General features: G+C 43.3%; 1 protein-coding gene across 1 annotated transcript in view; it reads right to left on the reverse strand.

The window, feature by feature from the left end:
• The window catches only part of LOC142956053 (ephrin type-B receptor 1-B), a 93,091-nt gene extending 75,906 nt beyond the window's left edge, over nucleotides 1-17,185 (reverse strand). Inside the window, exons 1-3 of the mRNA XM_076097353.1 lie at nucleotides 17,152-17,185; nucleotides 16,862-16,926; nucleotides 1,747-2,428 (exon numbers count right to left, since the gene is read on the reverse strand). Coding sequence (XP_075953468.1) covers nucleotides 1,747-2,428; nucleotides 16,862-16,926; nucleotides 17,152-17,185 — 781 coding nt within the window. The remainder of the gene's footprint in view (nucleotides 1-1,746; nucleotides 2,429-16,861; nucleotides 16,927-17,151) is intronic.
• Nucleotides 17,186-24,492: the final 7,307 nt, after the last annotated feature.

Raw genomic sequence — 24,492 nt, forward strand, 5'->3', positions numbered from 1 at the left:
GTTGTTGGTGTTCACAGCAGTGCCAAAGCCCCCACTAACATAAAGCCTCCTACCATCACTGGAGGATAACTTAGGCTCCAATGACTGTGCTGTGAGTGTGTATGGTTGAGGTAATAATAGAGTAATGTAATAATGGAAGGAAAAAAGGACATTCTGTGGAGAAGAAGGTTTGTTTGCATTTGAGCATAGGGGAGGATATTTGGCTAATTTCTTTTAAAACTGCTGGACTGAACTTTGCCTCAAATATTTACCCTCCACACACTGCTTAAATATGCTCTGTCATATGTTTATAGATGACCTGATGTATAACTACAATAAAAACTAGGTTGAAAGGCCCAGATTTATTGAAAACAAGTAAAATGGAAGTCTTAAAAAAATACAATTAACTGCAGTCCCATTGGTCAGATGGCCACTTGAATTAATATTAAAAAAACATATGAAGTAACTCTTTTTGATCTTGTTTTTTACTTAGTTTAAAACTTTCTATTGCAAATAGTGATGCTGTAGTTCGAATATCACACAGTTGGAACAAATATTTGCAGCAGGGAAACTAAAGTCCGCTATCTTTCACTTATTAGTTTGCAAATAATGCACTGGAATACTTTTTCCATAGGTGTGGGTTAGACTATAAAGTTGCTTTTAAAATATGTAAATTAAATGTACCTTCCTCTGAAACAAAAGATGATAATCATCGAAAGTCATGTAAGACGAAATGACCTGTGAACAATGTAAAACACAGTTGTGATGAGATGAGACGGTAAAGTTAGATGTGAAATGAAAACTTCCAGTGTATGAGCTAACGGAAGGCAACCAACCTTTACCTCGTCATTTTCATTTGGAAGTCATTCCACCTTAGCCACGGAGTGAGTGAGTGTGTGTGTGTGTGTGTTCTGCGTAGGACATAGAGCAATGCGAGAAGGATCCAGTTAGCACAGTCCCACACAGTGTGCTTTGTAGATATGTGGCACTCTCATATCTGTTTTTTGATCGGAGCAGATGTGCGTCAATCAATCTTATCTGGGCTCCACACACTCTCGAGCTAACCTCCAGAGGTAGGCCAACCAATACTGCGCCATACTGAGAGCCCTCAGCCACTCATATTATCGTTAGACACCTTGAGCAAATTTTCTCTTTGTGTGTGTGTGTGTGTGTGTGTGTGTGTGAATAACACGGTGCAGAGCGTAAAAAGGTGCATTAGAGCACAGACAGAATAAGAGAGAGAGAAAGTGACAGCTTGAGCTGAAAACCCAGATTAACCTCGTCTTTATGTGTGCGCCATTATCTATTCCTTAGAACTTAGTCTTCCGCACATCATGCTGAGGCAGAATCAAACCTCTCACCATCTGTAACGTAGGCTGCTGCACAGAAGGCTGGCATTCGCTACAGATTAAGAATCAATGCTAATGTGCCTTTCGAGTACGCCGGAGGTGGATGTGATCAAGGAAGAAGTATGGCACATCATGCTCAAACGCATGAAACAAAATCAATTCAAACATCCCAATGATGCGAAGAAACCTGTGATCCAAGGTACGCCGACGCCTTGTTATATGAAAGACTAAAATAGCACAATTTCCTGTCACCTGTCTTCAATGAAGTGATTTGTTCTAGTATGAGTAGTCCCTCATTTAAAAAGAAAAAAGAGAGAATGATAAAAAGCAGGGTGCTTGCGTCTATCAGAGGTGACACTCTCAAATAGCAACTAAAGGACGTTAATGACAAATGTATGTAGTTCTACTTATTGCTTACCTCGACATACGTTGCCATTGTCAGGTTCAAATCCAGCCTTGCATGTGCAGCTACCGATAGGAACCATCCACTCTCCGTCTCCGTTGCAGTACAGCTTTATGGGGACATCTACTTCCTCCGAGTTGGGAATGCAGATTCCTCTTGCAATTACCAGGGAGGTGCTCTCAGCCCCCGTCATTGTCTCTGGAAAGATTGCAAAGTTCTGGACCACACTCGGGCACTTCTTATAAAACACCCTGACTGACAATAGAGACATGCAGGCGCCATAGTCCTGAAACGCCAGGTAGAAGCCATTTCTAGACAATGGACCAAAGCTCCGCACTTCTGTGTTGACCTTCATCAGGCGTCCGCCAAAGTCCACCTGCGAGAAGCTTTCATCCGCAGCAATGGTGTCCACCTTGAGGTAAGGGGCCTCCATCCAGAAGGCGGTGCCTTTAGTGGCAATGACAGCGTCCGTTTCATAGTAATAGAGATTAAACGTCTCCTTGCACGAGCCGGGGACGTTGGGGATGGAGCTGCAGTCGCGCACGGTGAATCGGATCTCCACGTAGATGCGCTGCGATCCACGCCGGTCGATGAAGGTGGTGAGGAGCCAGTTGTTTTGACTGGGCTCGAAGACATTACACACCTGGTAGGTCCTGATTGTGTTCAGGTTTTCATCATAGCCACTCACCTCCTCCCACTACAGAAAGAGAAGGAGAGAGAAGAGTGCACATGGTTGATTAGTAATCAGTGGTGGTAAGGCTGTGGTGCTTTCTCATTTTTTGATAGGGAATGCTAATATTGGCTGAGCCACGGATCATTTGTACACATATCAGTAATCTCCCTAAGGCACTAACTTTGAGTCTACTTCGTGGATTAACAGAAGGGAATCAGCTGTGTCGAGCTGTGGGGTTTATTCAGCCATACACACATCCTTCTTTTTTGGAATTATAAACAATTCTTGAAGTGCAGCAACAACAAAAACACCACGTCTTGTTCTCTAAATACGCTCAACTGCTGCAGTATGTGTACTGCAGCACTGTGTAAACCCCGTAATTACTTTGGATGTGTTGCTATTTGCCATCGAGGCCGAAATAGGCTAGGCAACCACAGTTGATGCGTTATCAACCACAGTTGATGCGGTGCAAAATATGGTTTGTAACTAATTCAAGATTATGCACTCTTGAATTACAATTAGAAAGATGGGGACTGCTACGTGGCAGCCACGAGCCGGTCTGATGGAAAGGCATTTGCCTGCAGACCGAACTGAAATACACTGCAGGCCATTTCTTGCAGGTGTGACCCAGAAAGTATGTTGGATGAGAATCAGAGGCTCCTTGGGGTATTAACTCAGTGCACAAAACCATGATGAAAATGTGCCATTACCATTTGGCTGGAATCACTGCGAATCGGAAAGACAAATTACTGAAATTAAAAGACGGTTGCCGAGAAGCTTGCTTTCAGATAAACATTTTTTGAATAACTGTCCAGCTGCACAAAAGTTGGTCAGGCTCAAATTTGTAGAGGCAGACAGTCTAATATATTCTTAATGTGATATTTTAATTTGTAAAGCTATTTTGATGTGTGATGTGTGTGCTACACTTTGGCATACAGCTGTAGAGCAGACATGAGGAAAGAAATACAAAAGCAGACAGTCACATAAAAGCCACACTGACTTGAAATGCATATGTTGTGGAGCAGAGAGTGATTTGAAACAGTTTTGTTTTTTTACATTTTCTCCTCAAATCACTTGCACTGTCTGTAATAACACCATTATTTTTACTCCTATAACAGCTTAGCACACAGATTTATTCCTCCGACCCCACCAATGCCGCAAACAGCTGTAGGCCAGGAGGAGTTAATGAGGTCTATAGAGGAGTAGGTCGGCGTCCAGGTAGTTCATGCTTCTTGTGAGCATTATATTTCTTGTTGCTTCCTCCTTCTTCTGACCTTTAAAGCCTCAGCTGCCCAATCAGACCTAATGGAGAGGTGAACACATCAACCCTCCGCACACAGCCCCGACAACCGGTCAAACCATGGAAAGGCTTCTTCAGAAAATCTTGACAGATGAGTCAATAAAACAACACGTGAGACGAGAAACAGGGGATAGTGGGCCGTCAAATTTAGGGTTGGAAAATAAACCGAAACAATTAAGATCATAAAACTATTTGGCCCGAGGAATACGTGGCAATGTCTGGAGGGAAAAAAACAAGAAGGTTTGGGTCAGGTCGGGGGCAGGGAGAAGACGAGTGGAGAACAGTGACACCGCTGACATGATAAACGAGTTTACAGGAATCTGAGGTGCAAATTAAAGCCTTTTTTCACCGCTGCTCCCTCAGTGCCCACTCTGTTGTACTCTCCTCACCCTCTCCTCTCTTCCCCTTCTGTTCTCTTCCCTCGTCTCTGCTCTGTAATGACCATTCATCAAGATTACAGGAACCTGTCCCTTTCAGCACTGCCTGTTCATTAATACAGCTAGCCCTAGGCTCCTCTGCACCCGTCCGCTCCAGTCTAGGAGGGGGTCCTCACCGCCCCTCGTCTAGCCAAATGACCACCATCTTTCACGCCAAAGAGATGCCCAAGGCATCTCCGATAATGCCCGTCTGAAATCTGTCCAGATATTCATTGGCCCATATAATAATGAGCTTTATTTCCTTCTCGGTAGATATTCGGTGTCACCATTGTGTCAAAGGCAAAGAAAACTATTACAGGTGCATCAGTTACTTAGCAGAAATCAAACTTCCACATCCCTCCGGCGCTTTGTATGCAGCTGCTATTTACGCTTGTGTGCGTGCACTCAGGGATCGTGCTGTTCATAATTTGATGGTTTACCGACCACATATTGATTTGCTGGCCGTTGTTTTGCTGCTGAAGAGCTCGAGGCAACGCAACACATTTCTGCTTCTGTAGGTCCAAAACATTTGATTACTCTGAGTATTAACACCAGTGTGAATTCTTAAGCAATTGTTAGCATTCCTCCTGTTTTAACAACATTGAAATGCGTGTGACACATGCATTTAAATAGCAAGGACACTATCCACGAAAGCAGCAACACGCCCTGCAGTCACATCAATACTGCCTAGGTTTCCTATTTCTATTTTCATTTCTTTGCTCTTCCTTTTACATCATTTAAATCAAATCTTTTTCCAGCACTTCTCCATGACATCTCTCTGACCTTGCCAAAGGAGAGGGAGAAGAGAAGGCAGCATCACCCGTCACCTTACTGATAATGGAATTCCCTGATCCTTGCATCCATTTGCTCTTCAAGGATTTGTGTTTAATATGACACTGTTAGTCCCGCACTGCGTATATTTAGTCCATGCAATGTGGACATAAGCGCAGATGTATGTTCGAGCCATGTATCATTCATATCGGCTCAAGATGAACAAGGTGTGGAAGACTGGAGACTGGAGTGTGATCTCTATGTTCCAGAGTCCTCGTTTGTACTACTCCAACACATGTTCTCCCTGCTGTAGATGTCGTTTAAGTTCAGGTGATAAGAGATAATGGTCTCTGACAGGGAAGACACCACAGAGCAGTAGCGGATGTGGATCGCATCTTAATGAAATTGAAATAAAAAACGAAATGAATACAGTTGGTAGAGAGATGAGACAGATCAACATCACTTTCGAGAGTCTTTTATGTGCCTTTATAAAGTCAGCTCTCTCCTAATTAGTTTAACTGTACACATTTCTGCATCGCTGTGTATATTTTATCATTACCGATCTCACTGAACACAAACTTTCTTGCTGATGAATGACCAGACAAAAATTCAAAGACTCTTTACACAACACTTATTTTTACGCCAACCAAATGTACCCATTGGCTCCACTCTAATAGCTTTACATTTGCCAGTAATATAGAAGACTCTCTTCCCCTGATTGTCAAGTGTGGCCATTGTGTGTGTCATTATGGCTTCACTGTTTTATGGGTAGTAGCGAGGAGATGGAGGAGCTATGGATTCACGGAGCACTTAATGTTTGTTTTAATGACCAGTCACAGCTAGCTGAGCTAGAAGCTGAGCGAGAAGAGGAAAGAAAAGGACAGAGTGATGGATAAAAGAAAAACACAAGGAATCAAGTAGAATGGGGGTAATATATTCAGGCTGATGTTCCCCTTCGCACAGCCTCAGCTCGCTGCCATCAAGCCATCAATACTCTGCCCTCATAAAGGCCATTCATCACATTGATCTCCTGCCATTACCTTCAAAGGCTAAAATAACACAGAGCAGCTCAGATGGCCAAAGTCTTGCTCTACCACAGGACCACAGCATCCAACATTGAGCTCACGTAGGGCTGAGGGTAACCTATCAGAACCTGGATGTAACACCTGTGGACAATAATAGGAGAAATGGACTGGACTAATGAGTTATTTAGCAGGCATGGTGGCAACAGGACAGGAGCCACCGCACGCACACATGCTGTAAGATTCCAGTCAAGCTTGATACAGATATAACAAAAGCTATGGAGAAGAGGTCTGGCCTGAGAATAGTACAAAAGGTTATATAGCCCATTACACCAGGTTCATCTTTTGTTTTAGAAAAACAGACATTTTCAGAAACCTTTTTAGGACCTCAGAATTTGTACTTGCTTTTCAACTCAAGGAACCTAGATCCTAATGTAGTTATTGAGCCATACTTCCTATCCCCCAAAAGTCCCTGCTCTGGGGATTTTGCAGAGCTGACCATTGCAAACGCAACTACATGGGTGCCAGTGGTATCAATGTTTCAATGCTGTCACTATTTGGCAGACTCTATTAAGTGTTGAACCTTTTTACCAGTGGTTGCCACAAAATGAAATCCAGGAATAAAGTAAGAGCAATAGGACTTCTGTCCTGATGTACTGTAACTCTACACTTAATCATACAAACCAGCCAAAACACTTGGCAGCCAATAGGTCTGGTTGTGGCTCAGGCTTAACATACTCAAAGACGGTTCTGAGAAGCATCTACTGGGCTGATCTTTAACCTCCAGTCCCACTAACTCACTGCTTTTAAAATCCATCAGCACCAGTTAATACCACATGCTCAGAGATACTGAACACAGATGGATGACGAGCAGCTCAGAGCATTTCCACATTAAAAGCTCCTCTGCCTAGAAAGGTCTACAAAATGCCATCGTAAATAGCAGATGATTGCCTGGAAATTGTTTCTTGAACGGCCGGCAAAACTCCCATTATTCAGTCTGATGATGGGCTTTTACAGCAGGACCCAAGGCAAAAGGTGTACTTAACAGTGGACAGCAATGGCCAAATGTAACTGCTCCACCACCATCATGTTCCCCTCAACTTTGTCCCAGACTACGCTCTGCTGGTGCAGTTTACAACTGAATGATTTGTTCCCTTTTCAGTTAAAGCACTCAACTTTGAGCTTATAGCCTTCAAAAGGTTGCTTCTTTTTGTGGGGGGGGGGGGATCCCCAAAGAATTCCAGGACTAGATTGTATTGATATAGTTTTTCTGCCAACAGTACTATAGCTGTAATAAAATGGCTGGCACATTTGTGAACACTTTCTACCCAAGACTTGTCTGTTCATCTATCAATGCAGGACTAAAACATGTGGGTGGAGGCAAGCAGGAGATTGCTTTTCATACTACAAGCTTAGGATGAATATTTCAATAATGAACCTATTTGTTATTCATGGCAACACAACATTGTACCATGGCAGGGAAAGTATACCTTCATAGAATCCATTTTTTAAATAATTAAGCATGAATAAATCAGCATTTAAAAGAGCTGGCTTTTGATAAAAGGAGAAAAGAAAATAACAGGGAAGGGTGCACATGCAGGTGAAATTCGCATTGACATATTTGCAAAGGCCAAGGTCTCCGAAGGACGGTGGATTATAGCTGCACATGAAAAGCTGAGATAGGGATTGAACTCTTTATGCCCGTGCTGAAAGATGCTCATCTCATTTTGCAAAGCTCACCGCTGACGGTAGTCACAAGACTTTCTTTACAGGGCTCCCCCTGACTTAGTGGGCATATTTGCATTTCAACCTTTGCGTCTGTTCTTTGAAGTCAAATGAATGGACATGTCATGTAGCAACAGTTGGTTTGCTTTGGCAACAATAACTGCTGCTACATTCAATCACATCCTCTTACAAGCTTTGAGACACATGCTGGTCTTGTGAATTCACCTATTCTGAAAGCTACACCTCCTCCTCCTCCTCACACACAAACACACACACACACACACAATCAGACTTGGGCCTCTAAAATATGCAGCGGCATGATTACTATTATCATTTCTGATCAGCTGTGTTATTGAATGAGGGCTGCTGTCAGACCAGTTGCATGGGAATGATTATTTTGCGCGGCATCTGTGGCCTAGTTCCGCCCGGCTGAATGTGATGGATGGGGAGGAAATGGTGATGTCTGAAACACTCCCAGTCCTGCCAGATCCCAGCCACTCTATAATTACAGTCCCACGGTTTGACTGAGCCCAAATAGAACTCCGTCCGTCTGCATCAGAATGAGACACACTGAAGATCTGCTCCCCGGCCACGCCCAGGCCCCCGATCAATACATGTACTGAACTGAGGTGTTAGGCAAGCGAGATCGTGTTGATGTTGCCGAGTATAAATAAAAACTATTCAAGGCTTGTTTTGCTTCATTGGTACAGGGGGCTTTTATACCAAATTTGTGTCGTTTATAGCGAGTGAGAAATAAGCTGTGTTGATACATTATATGCAATTTCGCCTCCATGCTTCCAAATGTCTTTGATATGCCTTTTTTTTTTTTTCAGATCCTGTACGAGATGCACATAATGTGGCATCACGCTGCGCCATTCAAGTGAACAATCCACTCAGGCGCCCCACTACCCCACTCCTCTTTCCAACTTTTGTAATATCATTATTAACGCTCGCTTTTTCAATTACGTGCTGGTGGCTTTGAAGCTACCAGTCGATCTGCTGGGCTGAAGATGTTTTTAGACTGAGCCGCTATAGGGAACACATCCCTCACAGATATTGTAGTAGTAGTTACTACTGTAGTTACTCAGTGAACGCTTAAGAATGAACACAAATGCTCTTTATTTCCAGCCAAGAAGAAGGACATTTAAATGTTAACCACAGGCAATTTAGCCTCATCATTACAGAAGATATGAAATATGAAGATCTTATTATTAACACAAACATAATTCACAGAGAATGATGGGTGGTGGAGCTTTTAAAAGGTTATTTTATATGTAGGTGGAAAAACCGAAACAAGTGACTTATACATGATGTTTAAAATAGAAAGCATGTCTACTGGACGACTTCTATTTGATCACTTTTTACCATTGAAACATGTGGTAATGAAAATGAATGACGATTGTTCTAACTCGAAATTCGAAATTCTACCTCCCATTTCACATATTGTTACATCTACATGAACATGTTCTACTATAGAAGTCATTTTAAGTGTCAGTAGTCTCCAATTATTAATTTTGTTGCTAAACGATAGTAACGTGGTAATTTGTGCACGTCTTTACACAATTATCATATAAGGCTTAAATGAGTGTGCCTAAAAATAAAAAGCTTCATTCACTTAACAACGCATTTAAAAAGAACAAAAACAAGGTCATGTAATTGTGTTGAAACAGAGAACTGTTTCCTGAAGACTTTTATCACAGGATGACCTGGTAACACCCACTCAAGTACCTTCACAGGAAGCATGCAGCTCACAGTGCCTCAGCAGGGCTTTCAGTCTCCAGAAGCAACATTACCTGGAGTCGCCCTGTGTAAAAGAATCAACCTTATAGATCTGTTGTGGAGGATCATAAGGAGGACGACTTAATGATTCATCACAACTGTGTGTCTATATTGAAACTGGAGATGTGCCCACGCACCAGCAGGTATGTAAAGAGAAGAAAATGAAAATTCTAAAAGTGGATGACGAAGGGCAGGAGAGAGAAAAATTCACAGATGGAGCAGAATAAGAGTAAGAGTTTAAATAATTCAGAGTGGACGAGAGGTGTATAAATGATGAACAAAAATGGAGTGTATTAACAAAGGGTGAAGGGAGTGAAAGAGTGAAAGCTGTCGCTCTGCAGGATCCCTGGCCCCCCATGGCCCAAGGCGAGGCCATTTAGGGACAAACCATAAAGAACGTGTCAGCAGGGGACGGGAGAATGGCAAGGTATCAAGGCTTTTGGGTGCAAAGAGGCCCCAGCCGGTCTATGTGCGCATGTGTGTATAAAAATCCTTCAAAGCAGGACACCTGACAGCCCTATATCCTCCAGACACAAAGACATGGAGAGGGAGTGAGGGTGAGGGATGTTGGTTAGGTAAATATAGAGCAAAAAGGCAGTCTTAGCTTTGAGACAGACGAGCTGGAGTAAAGAAACAGTCAGTGTGGGTAAAAAAAAATGGAGGATTTCTGCCAGCTCTGTAGGGCTGCCGAAATAGCAGGTACTACAGGTACCGCAGCAGAAACACAGTCACTCCCACACACATAAGTCAGCCTCCAGCCACTCCCTCGCACTCCTCCAAATGCATGCCAAATTAAAGATAGACTCATTTTCTCCATTCTTTTTTGTTCTATCACTTTGTTCTTTTATTCATCTCTGACGAAAAAAATCTGTCCTTGGCTCCTAATACATCCAAGAGAATTCTTATGTGTGAAATATGGAGGGGAAATCCACAGGAAGGACATAAATATTTGAGGTAGTCACATGTTGTCTCATTTTCAAAGAGGCAAGTAAAAAATGTGGAAAAGAAAAGGTTAAAAAGAAATGATGATGATGAAGCCTGATTCAGCTTGTAACTATATTCTGCTTGTGTTGCACACATACTGTACTGGTCTGCTCTGTATGCAGATGCTGCTGGGAATGAAATCTTACCAACAAAAATACAAATGTTCAGAGCTAAAATATGATATGGGAGTGGTTCTACACACAGATTGACAAAATTGCATAGGCATACAAACAGACACACACACACACACACAAACACAGAGCCACACGTGCACAAACACACACAGGACAGAAAGCCGTGGTTGCATTGTGATCTAAGTGATTCGTTGTGTTACTATTATGGTCTTCACCCCGAGCAGAGATGTCCGTGTCTGAAGTCGAGGCAAATTTTGCAGTCTGGCTACACTCCTAAATCACACTCAATAACCATGGAGGCTAAATGAAACAGGTCTCACTGATATGACAATGACAGTGTGTACGTGTTTGCGTGGACATAGATTCAACTTCCTTTTAACCATACAGTAATTCCTGAAGAGTTTATAGGGAGTTATGTATTAATATGTGAATATATGCATGTGCTAAATTCTCACATACACACTTTATACATGTGTGCAGTTTCCATCCATCTGTCTGTGTGTGTGTGTGTGTGTGTGTGTGTGTGTGTGTGTGTGTGTGTGTGTGCATGTAATGAAGGCACTCTTCTCACCTGGCCGCTGAAGCGCAGCCAGCATGACTCACTGTCGTTTTTTCTCCTCTCATTCCATTTCAGCTCGAGCTCTGCAGGTTCAGAGTTCACCTCCATCCCTCTCTCTCTCTCTCTCTCGCTCTCTCTCTCTATCTCTGACTCCATCTCACCGACTCTTATTATCTACTTCCAATCAGCCTCTTTCTCCCTACTCTCCACCTTTCGCTCTTTTTTTTTTTCCTTCACTTTCCTCATTTTACTTTTCCCTCCCATGTTCCCTGATGCCCGTTGCCTGCCTGCTTGTCTGTCTGTCTGTCTGTCTGTCACGATATGAATAATTGAGGTGTATTGAGTCTGGTCAGCAGATGGTGAGATGGCTGTTATGGATCTATCTGTGCTCTTTAGGAATCGCTGAGTGTATGCTGACACCTGTCCAGTCAAGGCCCACAGGAGCTTTGCTAAAGCCAAGGCCCGGGCCCGCCCCAAAAAACACCTATCCAGCAACACCTGCTCTTTTGCACGCTCACATATGCCGGTGCAGATATGCAACAGCGAACTCAGGCACTTGAAATATGCATGAGCACACACACACAAGTCCTCATGTAGAAATGCAAGGGAGTGTAAATACTAACAAACATGTCAGGGTGAGATCCATTCTGTCTCCTTCCCTTATTTTGCACCTGCTTCAACCAAATGACAGGGGGGTTTCTCCAAAATCTCATCATCTTTCTGCTGGCGTCTCACTCCACACACCGTTTCCTGTCCGTTGTGTCCCCCAGCATTTATCCTCCACACCCCTCCCTCTGCTCACTTAGCTGACTCTTTATCCCTCTTCTCCCCAAGCTCCTTATAACCACACCAACCTGCTCTATTTCTACGTGCTTGACAGCACCCACAGCCTCTCGGCGCAGCCCCTGCCACCCCGCTGACCTATCAACCCCCCCCCCCCCCCCCCCCCAAGGCTCTCAACTCTCTCTCTCTATGACCTCTCAGAGTCACATGAGTTAACCCGAGCTCTCTTCCACAGGCACACCCACAGCTGGATGTTGCAGTTCTACAGGGTTGACATTTTTGGTTCGGTTCACACACCATCTCTTACACTCTCTCACTCCAGTTTCTCCATATCCCCGTCCCTCGTCACACCCCTTTGCTGATCCTGCAACCCTTTTCAGCTCCTCCGCCATTACTTATTGTTTTTTCTTCTCCCAGCTCCTCTCATCCCTCACTCTCGGCCCCTTGCTCTCCTCCTCACTCCTCACTCCCCTAATCCCATCCGCTCCCTCTCAAACGAAAGCATTTTTTTTAAATCTCACTCCCCATTTATCAAAGTGATGGAAAAGAATCAAGATTTGTTTCTATTTTCTTACATTTTCGATCACCTTAGTCATCAACATTTTAGCGGGTTTCTCAGGGAACATCTCCAGTTACAACAGGGGTCTTATTAAGTTGTCGTCACGGCTTATAATGGCAAAGAAGGGAGAAAAGCTCGTAGAAAATGTGACTGGAGAGACATAAAGAATAATATATTGGAGCATATGGGCTAAACGCTGACTCTTCATGGTATGACTGTGCCTTTATGGTTCTAGTATCTATATATTTCCCTGTGGTATACCATATTGCTACAGGCTAGTTAACATTACGAGCCTCACAGCGTCTCGAAGCATTTCTTCTGGCGCTCGCTCCCAGCACTTCCTGCACTATCCTGCTCTTCAGAACACCTAGTCGACACATAGCCCTGCTCTTCTGCTGTTCTTCATTCCCACTGTACCCTCCTTTCCTCATAAAATTCCCTGAAATGATTGTAATACGATACCCCGATGTGTCACCTTCCTAATTTGCTTCTCTGCGCAGTGTCTATGTGCTTACATCATGCACACAGGAAACCAGATTACTGTGAGAAATCAAGCAGGAAATCAGATAACACAATTACGTCCACAACAAAAGTTAAAACTCACATTGAATTGGCGAGTAATCTGATTTCTGCCCGTGCACTACCATGTCTAGACAGATATTGTTTAATCGTATCTAACTAAACATGGTATGTAGGGAATGGTGTTTGGACTGTTAAGCAATGGCTCTGTAGTGGGAGCACTTTTTTTTGTCATGTTGTTTCTACACCTAACATAAAATTCACTTTTGCAAACTAAATTATGCAATGGTTCAACTTTTTAATTGCTTTAAGTTATACTTCAAGACCGACCCTGGATTTAATCATTTTGGTTCAAAGGATTATTTTTGCAGATATTTCTTTTCACCTCGCTGTAGGACTTTTTATGTGGTCTTTATCATGCACACATAATAAAAACCCTTTAGAAATCTGTATACATGACCAGGAAATCATTATTTTCCTAGAGGTCCATAGGTGGTGTTAAAGGGGACAGATCATGAAAAAGTTCAGTGCTTTTGGGTATCTGGAGTGCCTACCAAGCCACAAACTATGAAATAAGACAACCCAGTCAGTTTTTGTGGGCTGCCTAGATCTAAAAACACGTGATTCAACAAGCCATTCAGATGTTGCTGCCCTTCCTATGTCACATGCAGCTCATTAGAATATAGAATACATATTAGAATAGATGTGAGTATCTTCGAAAAGGTGCACCAAGAGGAGACTAGGACTTTTCTAAAGGGAGTCCTAAAGAGATAGGCGCTAACATGGAGCGTTCAGACAGAGGGTGGACACGGGTATATTCAGACAGACAGAATGAACATTAAAGCATAAAAATATTTTCCAGTAGAAACTCAAAACACACGTACAAACCTAAAATGAGGATATCTGTCCCCTAATCTTCTTTTAATCGGTTAACCTGATGAAGAAACCCAGGTTTGAGTGTGTTTATTTATCATTTCTTACCTATTTAATCCATGTTCAGACTGATGGCTTATGATTATACTTGAATTTCAGATGATGCTTCAGAAAGCCAAGTTACTGTTGATAACTAAGAATAATCACATTCTAAGTGGATGTAAATCTACATTAGCAAGGCCAGTGTTTCATTGCCTTTCATGTCTGCTCCGTCACATTGCCACATGGCAAGGTCGAGAGCCATTTGCCCTTCTGGGACTGCACATTGTATGTGTCGTAAAGTAGCAAGGATGTGCGTCAGACAACGCCAGAGAGTAACAGAGAGAGAACGAGAGGACTGACTCACAAGGATGGAGGTTAGACAGAAACAGAGAAAAATATACATTGGAGGTGAAAGTCCACAGAGGGGAAAGAAAGAATATATCCAACTGAAATGCAACAATAAAAGCTGGAGCAAGAATGCACATTCTGAAGGAATATCATCATTTTGTTTCTATCTGTTTTCCTTCTGAGCCCTCCTCTCTAGCAGGTGCTATCATAAGGGTGTGCATTCGCAGACTGTCGCTCCATTATACATTCACATGGCCAACCCTGATACGTCCTCGTGTTTACACCACTGGAACTAATGATGCTGCTTCTGCAATCCTTCAAAATTAACCCTTCTGGTCAGCCACACACAAACACACATACACACTGCTTATGAACTCCTGAAGGGGAAGTTACTGAAGGAAAATTAATGAGATGTATCGAATAGCACAGGGACAACACTAGTGTGTGTGTGTGTGTGTGTGCCCTTTCTCTTGGTGTGTGCGTTAGAGAGGCATTTATCAGGTTTGCAAAGAGAACAATTGACCACATAGCCACTGGCTATAGCAACAAATACACATGATTAATATAATAAGCATGTGTAGTCATACAAGTACGTATCTTTACATTGACACTGCCATAGGGCTACAGTCAGTCTTATGAGATTTACCTTCAGCTGACCATTACATTAAATAGGTGAGATGGAATACATAAGTCAAATATATCTGATTATCGATTAAATACTGGATTTCCAAATCAGCTGATATAGTACACAAACAAACGGGCGCACCAGCAACCCTCAAGGGGGAGTGTTGTACATGGAAATCATCAGATGTTGCAGGTTTGAAATAATTACATGTTTGAATCTCATGCAACAGAAATCCACCAATTAAAAACCTGCTGAATGCTGTGTGTGTGTGTGTATTGAAGTGCACATATGTGTGTGTGAGACAGTGTGCATTTCTAGGCACCATGCTGCATCACTCACACACTACCAGTAAGGTCAAGGCAGCCGTGTAAAGTGGTACGTTCTTCCAGTGAGCGGTATGAGTGTATTCTCCCTACAGAGGTGTCTCCCTGCCTAAACCTTTACACCAGGAGTATCTTAAAAAACTATGCTCAACACAGACAGGAGGCTCTGTGTGCCTGGAGGCTTACTGAACTGAACAGGCTCCGATGGAAATACCAGCGTAGAAGTCTCTACTCAGTGGGTCTTAATGGATATTTTCCCGTCACGGAGAAAAAGATGCGACAGTGTGAGGCTGATCCATGGGGGGGGGGGGGGGCATATGTATTTATTATATATTTATTCCATTACATATTATGTAAGTGCGTAACTGTCGACCCAACTGATCCTTTCACAGTATTCAGGGTGAACAGCACCGGGTGTAAGACCAACATGCCCCTCAAGAAGAAACTCAGAATCTCCGGGTTTGGTGCAAAGATTGATGTCGTGCAAAAAAGTCAAATCAAAATACAATTTTACATTAATTGTAACTATGTTGGCTCACCTGCAACATACTCAGTTGCTTACTTTAAGTTTTCTTCTGGTGAGGACAGTCTGCTCACAAGCTACTCACCTTATCTTCAATTGAATCCAGTTGTATTTATATACAGCGAAATAAAAATGCATTGAAAGTAGTTCCCTCACTGATTCTAGAAAACTATATAACTATATTTGGTATGTAGTATGTATCTATATAACTTTATTAGGATCTCAGATCTGTAAGATCCTGTTAGGATTGTGCACCAACACACACACATACACACACGCACACTTGTATCACATAAGATGAAAACACAAGGTTATTCCAGGGTCCAGGTTGTTTTAATTAGTACTCCTTTGGGGAGAGAAGAAAAAGCGTGGACTGCCACACTCTCCAATGTTTAAAGCCAAAGCTCTGTTCAAAAGCAATAAAAGCTCCCTTTACACGTGTGTGAAATGCCTCATAAAGACCCAAGGACCCAGAAAATGCAGGAAACAGTCATTGTCTGTTCTGGATGACTCCTGCAAGATCCATGCTATCAATGCTGGTCTATGGAGCTTTTCATTGAATTATTGAATTACAGCACAGAGAACAAGGCCTTAAAATTATCTTTAAGTCCATTAGTGTAATAGGGCAATCATACGTCTGATAGTGTGATTCTTTCAGGAAAAAAAAGCGAACACTGTCCCCATTCTGATGACTTTGCACTTTCCTCCTTTTATGTGCATGAAACTACCGGAAAGTTGAAAATAGTTCCCCTAAAATCTGAAAAAGCCCTGAGCGTTTCCATCCTCTTTAGCTCCTCCTTCCCTGTTTCATCCTAATACCTCCACTGCCCTGCATAAATGTATCATTACAGTATCATTATGTCTATGGTATCCCCCAGCCTCCATTTACAGGGACTTAGGTACTGTGTCTGGGGCTTACGTGGACCCATTATATCATTAAGCCATTATGAGCTGGGACAGAGAGAAAATAATACCCATAATAGGAGCTTCATTGGGCACTACTTAAGTCTATACTCCCATCCTGCCTGCCTTCCTGTCTATTTGTCTGGCTGAGCGTAGATCTGTATGTGCACACTGGGTTTCTTCCTCCCAACAGAAAGAGTTTGAACAGAAACGTCTGAAACCATTTGTATAGTCAGGATGCGTATATGTGTTGACAATAACTGACTCACCCCAGAATTAGGATACGCCGTCCAGCCCAGTTCAGCTGTGGCCACCCGAGTGTCCATCACGGTCTCTGCAAAGAAGAAAGAAAAAGAGAGGTAGAGAGAGACAAAGACAGCGGTTAGCCTCAGAAAAGCTATTTTGAGTATCATTCCACAGAGTTGAACCGCATTCAAGCCCCAGCGATCACTTGACACAATCGTTGATGAACAGAGAGGAGATGAATCTTTCAAAGCGTTTCATCCATCTCCGCTAGACTTCTGGTAAGACAAGAGACATGGAAACAAAGCTTTGTCACTTTGCTGGAAGGAATGTCTGAGAGCCTCTGTCATGCTGTTAAATGCTGAGCTTTGTGTTGTGTTCTCTCTGTGACAGCATGAAACTACACTATGTGCATCCTGCCTTTGTTTGCGTGAGTGCATGCATTTTGCACGGTATGCAGTCATTTGTGAAAAAAAAAAAATAAATGATATTTTTGTATGTGTGTGTGTGCACATGAGAAAGACTGTGTGGGTTTGCATGTGGTTGTGTGTGAGTGCTGCACTTTGTCACATTGTTAACGCAAAGAAAAGCGGCTTCCAGAACGCAGAGGGAGCCCTCCAAGGCGAGGCCATTGCTTAAAAAACTGAAAAATAGTTTTGCCCTGGACTCTTGTGTCAGTTCTTCTAAACCCACAGCAATGTAATACATTTCCAAAGCATACAGGTTCTCTGTGATTTTCTGAGTATTGCATAAAATCTCAAGATGCACCTATATACCGTATGGGGCACTGGTTGCAAACAAAAATGAGATGATGAAATGCTACAACCTCAAAAAGGAAAATTTGCCATATAGGGGACCAGTTCAGATTCCACACTTTGGACTTGCATTACACAAGGTGTCTTATCTGGTCCCATACCTATGAAATATAAGACAAAGGTTACCTCTAGCTAATCCGCAGTGACACACCGCAGACAAATAAGTCTGGCAGCTCACCCAAGATGTTTGTCAGCCCCATTTTGATTAATATCTGCCGTGTTGGCACACTGATATCTTGAAACCCGATACACCTCCAGGAAAGAAGAGAGAAGCATGACAGTTATTATGAACCTGTCTGTCTCTCTCTCTCTCACACACACACACACACACAGATCTATAGAGTGATGGACTGGGTGACATGTTGGCCTTAGCAGTGTAATGATAGATTCATAATTTCCCCAGTAACAGACAGTTTATTCTCTGGCCTAACCCTTCCATCTTATAGAGAGGGAACCAGGGCATATTTCATGTTTTTCATGAGCAACAGCGGTTGCTGTGTCTTTGGCTTGGACATCTTCCACTGCCACAGCACACGGTTGGCTAGCAACGCACACACACGCGTTGTTGATAAGGGAGACATCTCACTCTGACTGAATGCAAAGACGTAACCAGCAGACGCTGTCCTCGTTCAAGAAGAGGTCCCAGCCCTCAGCACCCTCCCTTTACCCACTCCTCCGCAGGAAGCACAAACCCCGCAGCTGTTGCTTATTTGGAATCTGACTGAACTTGCAGTGATTCAGAAATCATTCCAAATGATGGAGCACTCAAAGCCCGTCTTCTGCAGTTCAAGTGGTCTTGGTAAAAAAAAACAAGTACATGATGAGTGACAAGGCACCAGTGGGAAAGAAAAAGGCCTTTCATTCTCAATCTCTACTTAGTGGAAGAAACTGTCCTCAGACATGAAACCAATTAGCCCAGGTAATTCAGCTGCACACACAAGCACTCACACAGATACACATTAAGCCACACATAAGCTGCACGCTAACACACACACACACACAGACACACACACACACACACACGCATACACACTCGCATTCACCAGCCAACAGAGAGAGCAATTTTCTGTGTACACCTACGGTGACAGCCTTGTTCACACCCGGCTTCCATCAGAGTATTTCAATTTCCCTAAGATCAGCCTTGTCTTGTCTAGTTTCCACAGCCAGCCAGCCAGCGCCCACCTGCCCGCCCGCCTGCCTGCCTGCCTGCCTGCACGACTTGCTGTCAGCTGGGGAGATAGGAGCATGAAACAGCCCTCAGCGCCAGCCAGCGTTGTGGGGACTGCCAACCCTTTCTCAGGGGAAATCACAGAAGCTTTAGTCAAATCACACAGGCATTGGTTGGCCATTTCCCATTTCCTTTTAAAAGGAATGGATGGGGTGAAGGAGGCACAAGATGGTGTAGGAAGGAGACAAAAAAAAGGTCAAAAGTCCATGGGAGGGGGGTGGGTGAGTTGCGTCATGTGACCTAATGTCTACCATTAGCAGAATATCAGAGTAGCAGATGAGTAAATGGAGTATGGTAAGTGATTATTAGCAACAGGGTGGGGCTCACACAGCCGTCATGCCGCACCTGTCCGCTGGCACTGGGGATTTGGAAAATGTCCCTTGTGTACGTGTATGTGTGTGAGTTTGAAATGAGCTGTTTTGTGGACCATTCATCCATTTAATCATAAGTGGATTTTAAGAGTTTTATTTTAAAACGAGCAACCCGCATTAATTAGAAAAGACGGCTCTTTCAAAATTACAAGAGGTTTAGTTTATTATTGAAATTATAATTCATCCTATGACCTTGGTTTAGGAAACAATTAGGTTTCTATATGAAAAAAAAAAAAAAAAAGTTACAGAAACAAAATATTATGTATATATTATTGGGATTCGACATTTCTGTTTGGGTAACTGTAAATTTGTATTTCAAGCATTTTAAGACACCTATTTCCCCGTGTCATCTCTCTTGGCTGTACGTGGGTTCCAGTAGCTAAACGCTGGGTTACTCCTCAGCTTAAGACCATAAAACCCTCGTAAAATCTATTAGTCCTCCCTTTCCATGGCTCCCGATTCTGATCGCAGTTATATCTGACCGGACCTCCCGTTACCCTCTTTCAGTTTTTACCAAGTCATTTGGAAGACAAGGAAAGACAACAGCTCGCTGTAGTCCTTCATGTTTGGAGGGTAGCCCAGAGTGTTTTCTCCTGCATTTATATTCTGCTATGTCAGCTCCATCTGCAAGCTCCAATAAATTAAACACAGCCAGGTTCACTAGCAGTTCAGTCTGTGGGAAAATTATTAATATAGAGAGCCTAATATTGACTGTGTCATAAATCAATTGGAAAACAATAGCTTGTAGGTGTCAGGGTAGCTTGCCTTGAATGGATTCAAAGAGCCGCAAGGCTATAGGGAATGTATTGTGAGTACATTGCAGAATATTAGTTACTCTAAAACCTACAACGAAAGTGGATTGGCTCATTGTGTAAGGCTCACTCGCGCTGATACATTACCAGCGTACGAGTCAAAACCCAGAAGTGTCAAGCCGAGCCACAACAAAGGCTCGACCGAAGGCCTACAACTTCCAATGCCAGAAAGCACAGCTCCTTCTCATTAGTAGCAAGTGGTAGATCAATACCAAATGGTAGGCTGTTTCCACAGATACAGAGGGGAGGGAGGGAGAGAAATGAGGGAGCAAGAGAGACTGCATTAAACATTGATGGGGCCTTGCGCTACAGATCGATGAAGGCAGCCCTCTTCACACAATTACACGTCAGCAAGCAGTCGCATGATACATCACAGACACATGGATGCTCGCATTTGGGCCAAAGGACATCTATAGAAATAGAAATAAAGAGCAGCAGGTCTAGATTGGCCAATCTCTCCATCCTCTATGAGTCTTTACGTATGACTTTAATTCTACGGGTTGCAAGTGAGAATGGCAACATGTTTGTGTGATTCTCCCCTTTGTGGCCATGTCTGTATGATTGCATGGCTGCTGGTCGATAGAACACGTGCTGAAGCGCCTCTCTGAAGCACGGCTCCTTAGTCAATATGCCAGACAATTCTGTGCAGATTTCCCTTCCCAACCCATGACACATTTTTTCCATTTATCTTAACTTTAACCACCCCCCCCCCCCCCCCCCCCTCCCCTCTCTCTCTCTCTCCTCCCCCTCTTCTATGTCCTCCTGTTCAAGGATGCTGGCACACTTTGTAATTCAACGAGACAATCATGTCCAGATGCTGGATGCAAGGCTGAGAGGGGCTTCTCTTTGAGATTGTAGCAACAAACTGAAACAAGATCCAAAGGGCCTTGAACAACATTATTTAAGAGGGGTTTATCTTTTCTCCGCAACTGATTCAAGATGGGAGGACCAAGAGAGGGAGATACGGAAGGGAATGGACAGACAGAAGGAGAGACAGAGAGATGAAAAACCGAAAGACGAAATCAGCGGGATTGAAATGAGCACTTAACAATGATGAAGCCCCATGGTAGCCTGCTGAGCCTGGCATCTTAATACAGGGCTGAAAACAAAGTGACAAACAAACATGAGAAAAGGCTGCTGCGTCTCCAAACTAATCAGCCGTCCACTCGAGGGATTTATGAATAAAAAGGGAACATTTTTGACAGAGCGAAGTGTTTTCGAAACAAATCGTGTGGAAATTTGTCACAGAGACAGACACTGTTCACTCACTTCAACTTGGGAAATCGCCCAAAAAAAAAGATTGTTTATTGATGGATAAGATCAGCTCAAGTCCAACATGGTCAAGAGCATTGAGCTGATTTGAATACTGTCACTGGGTTTATGGCACAGCACTGCTTCAGGGTGAAAGGAATATGAAAGAAGTGATGTCTTTGACTGAGTCACCGTGTTCAACAGAGAAGACAATCCTTGCGAACATAGATGTGAGACTTCTACAATCCGCGTCACACCAAAGCTGTGTCACTCAAACTGAAGGCTTTTTCGCTTTAAATAGAAGATACAGAACAGTCAACAGAAATACATCAAAAGAAATACGTTACTTCTATGTCTCCCTGAAGACAGCAATGACAATGTGGCTGATTCGAAAATTGAACAGAAAATAATCTGCCAACCTCGGAGACATTAGCTGGGAGTGATGGGATACACAAGTCCCGCTTCGGTGAGCCACAGACAGAATAAATGAGCAGGCTCACAAATCACAGATCGCACACACACACACACACACACACAAATGTATTAACAGTGTTCTAAGCTCGCAGACACTCGCTCTGGCTGAGTGAAAATAAACTTTTCGGCATGAAAGAAGACCGGGTCTCGGGGACAACAGAAAAAGCCGAGAGATGAGGGGAGAAACAGAAGAGGGGACTCACAGAAGCCAAAGTGAGATGTTAGGAGCAGCAGATGTTAGGAAGAATGCCTCGCAAGACAGAAAAATTATTATACATGCAGCATCTGCAGAACCCGATGAAATTATCCTGTCATCGCAGCAAGGTGACATTCTCTTGGCCTGACACATCTGGGCTGCCACGTCGCATGGAAGTTAAGATTCAACCTTGCGGCACTGGGCGAGCAGCCACACTCTCTTTCGCCACTATTAGCGGTTTGTAAAAGAAGGGAAGCAGGAAAACCCAGAGGCGGGGTTGGCAAACACAGACAGGGACACAACCAATGCACACCCAGAGGTTGGTGACAACAGACTTACGCATCTAATCACTTCCGCGTGGTCAGTCACTCATTCAGCTATTGGCCTGAGACTGAAACAGCACAGTTGTACGTAATTCCCCACCACCACCACCACACACACACACCTTACACCTCTCCATCTCTCTCTCTCTCTTTCCCTCTGCTGGTCAGGGGAGAGAGGTTAGGCACATCATTTGCATACATTAACATTGTATTAGCAGACAGAGTGATCTTTAGAAACCAGGCTGCCGGTGAGTGTCATCTTTAATTCATTATAACCCCACCACCCACCCTCCTCTCGCTCTTTCTTTACCTCCACCTTCTTCTTCTCCTCCCTCTTTCCTCTCCCACGCATCCATCCCTCTTCTCCCTCACTCTCTCTCCCCCTAATCCCAGTGCATCCTTTCTCCTCCTCGTCTCTGCGTGCCTCTTCCATTTACCACTGTCTTTCATCTCCTTCATTCCTCCCCCCCCCCCCCCCCCCCCCCCCCCGTCTATTTTTTTTGCCTTCTCTCTTCCGTTCCTTCCCCTTATCTTTCTTTATCTCTGCCTCCTGTTAATGACAGGCTACGGGGGGTTTGATTTCTCTTCATATTTGAGCTCTATGCAGGATAAGAAGGAGAAGGGACACACCCGAAAAACACACAGACACTGCTTGTGAGCATCGGTCTGGGAGGCAAGACTGAGAAGAGGATCTCTAGGCTTCATACGGGGATCTCTGATGTGACACATTGGCCTGTGCTTATTACAAAAGAAATCTCCCAATCAAAAACTCCATCTCTTCTTCTAATGCTTGCAAATTACAAGTCATTTTCTAGCTCACTGGATGTAAAGGAGAAGAAAACCAATGTTCTTCTATATTGTAACCATTACCAGAGACTGATTGGAGGAATCTAACCAATAATTAGTCCCATCCTATGGGTCAATTAAAACTAACAACATAATTACTTTTAGCGTAAGTGCAAAAGACTTTCAATTACTCCTCCTTCTATACAAAATAAGAAGGCGATAAGGAGCAAAGATGGGTAATAGCTAAACTACATAATGGTGGGGCTGTAGAGATTATGCTAGACACAGATCAATGTGAGCTAAGCAAATCTCCAAAATATTTCATAACATGTGTATCAGGTTCAGGCCAAACAGTAGGGATATTAACACCTCCATGAAAAGGTTAAATTATATCAACATAATCTGGTGAAACACAGTGTTCAGCATTCTGACAAAAGATATACCATTGTCCCGTTTTCTCTCTGCTCGTGACGCACACAGCAGAAATATGATCGCCCCTCATGTAGATCTTTGGAGTGAGTCTGGCAGTGATGACACCGCTTAGGGAATTCTGCAGTTACTTTAGTAGACCGTCATTTAATAGATCCTCGTAGGGACCAATCAAAAGCAAACATTTGTGTTGTTGTCCCCCCAAACCCCCCTACGGTGAAGATAATGCTTCTCACCATCCGTTTGGAAAGGAAAATAGACAACATTGCATGTGTTTACACATATACAAGCACAGAAAAGCACATTCGTTATTTCTATTTACACTGGCATGCAGCTCATTGACGGATCTCTTCAAGATTTTGTGAAGAAGTGCTGAGCAAGAAGTGCTAATTTTAGAAAAATGTGAACATAAAATGTCTTTTTGTTGGAAAAAATGTGTCTACGTGGGAAAGAAATCTGTATTTCACAAATGAGTATATATTATCTTACTATGCAAGGTTAATGCTTACATACACACTTATTGGACTGCCGAACACGTAGTGCAGAGAAACTCAATATGAAACCATTTATACCTCACAGTAATGAGCCCAGGATCGGCTAAGGCTTGCTGTAGCAGCAGACCAGCAGCAGTGACCAAGCAATAATCGAGATGGAAGCAGCGCTAGCCTCCCACAACCATCACAATACTCATTACTGCTGATATTACCTCAGCCAGCCTGTCTGCTTTTAAGAACCCTGGCAATTTGCTGCAGTAAAATGAGGTAATTACAACTCTTATCAGGCTCCTCACCTTACAAAACAGAATCCAGGGAGAGGGAGACGACTCCCCAATGGTTCACTGGCTGTAGAACAAGGCCTTGGCTGGCTTCCCAATCACTCAGCCACACCCACCCACTGTCATTTATTCTCTTTGCGACTCCTCCCACTCCCCGTTCTTTCCAATAAATGCATTAAGAGCAGAAATTTGATCAC

The sequence above is a fragment of the Anarhichas minor genome, unplaced genomic scaffold (genome assembly GCF_050575085.1).
Source record: "Anarhichas minor isolate MPS153535 unplaced genomic scaffold, ASM5057508v1 ptg000024l, whole genome shotgun sequence".
Lineage (NCBI taxonomy): Eukaryota > Metazoa > Chordata > Actinopteri > Perciformes > Anarhichadidae > Anarhichas > Anarhichas minor.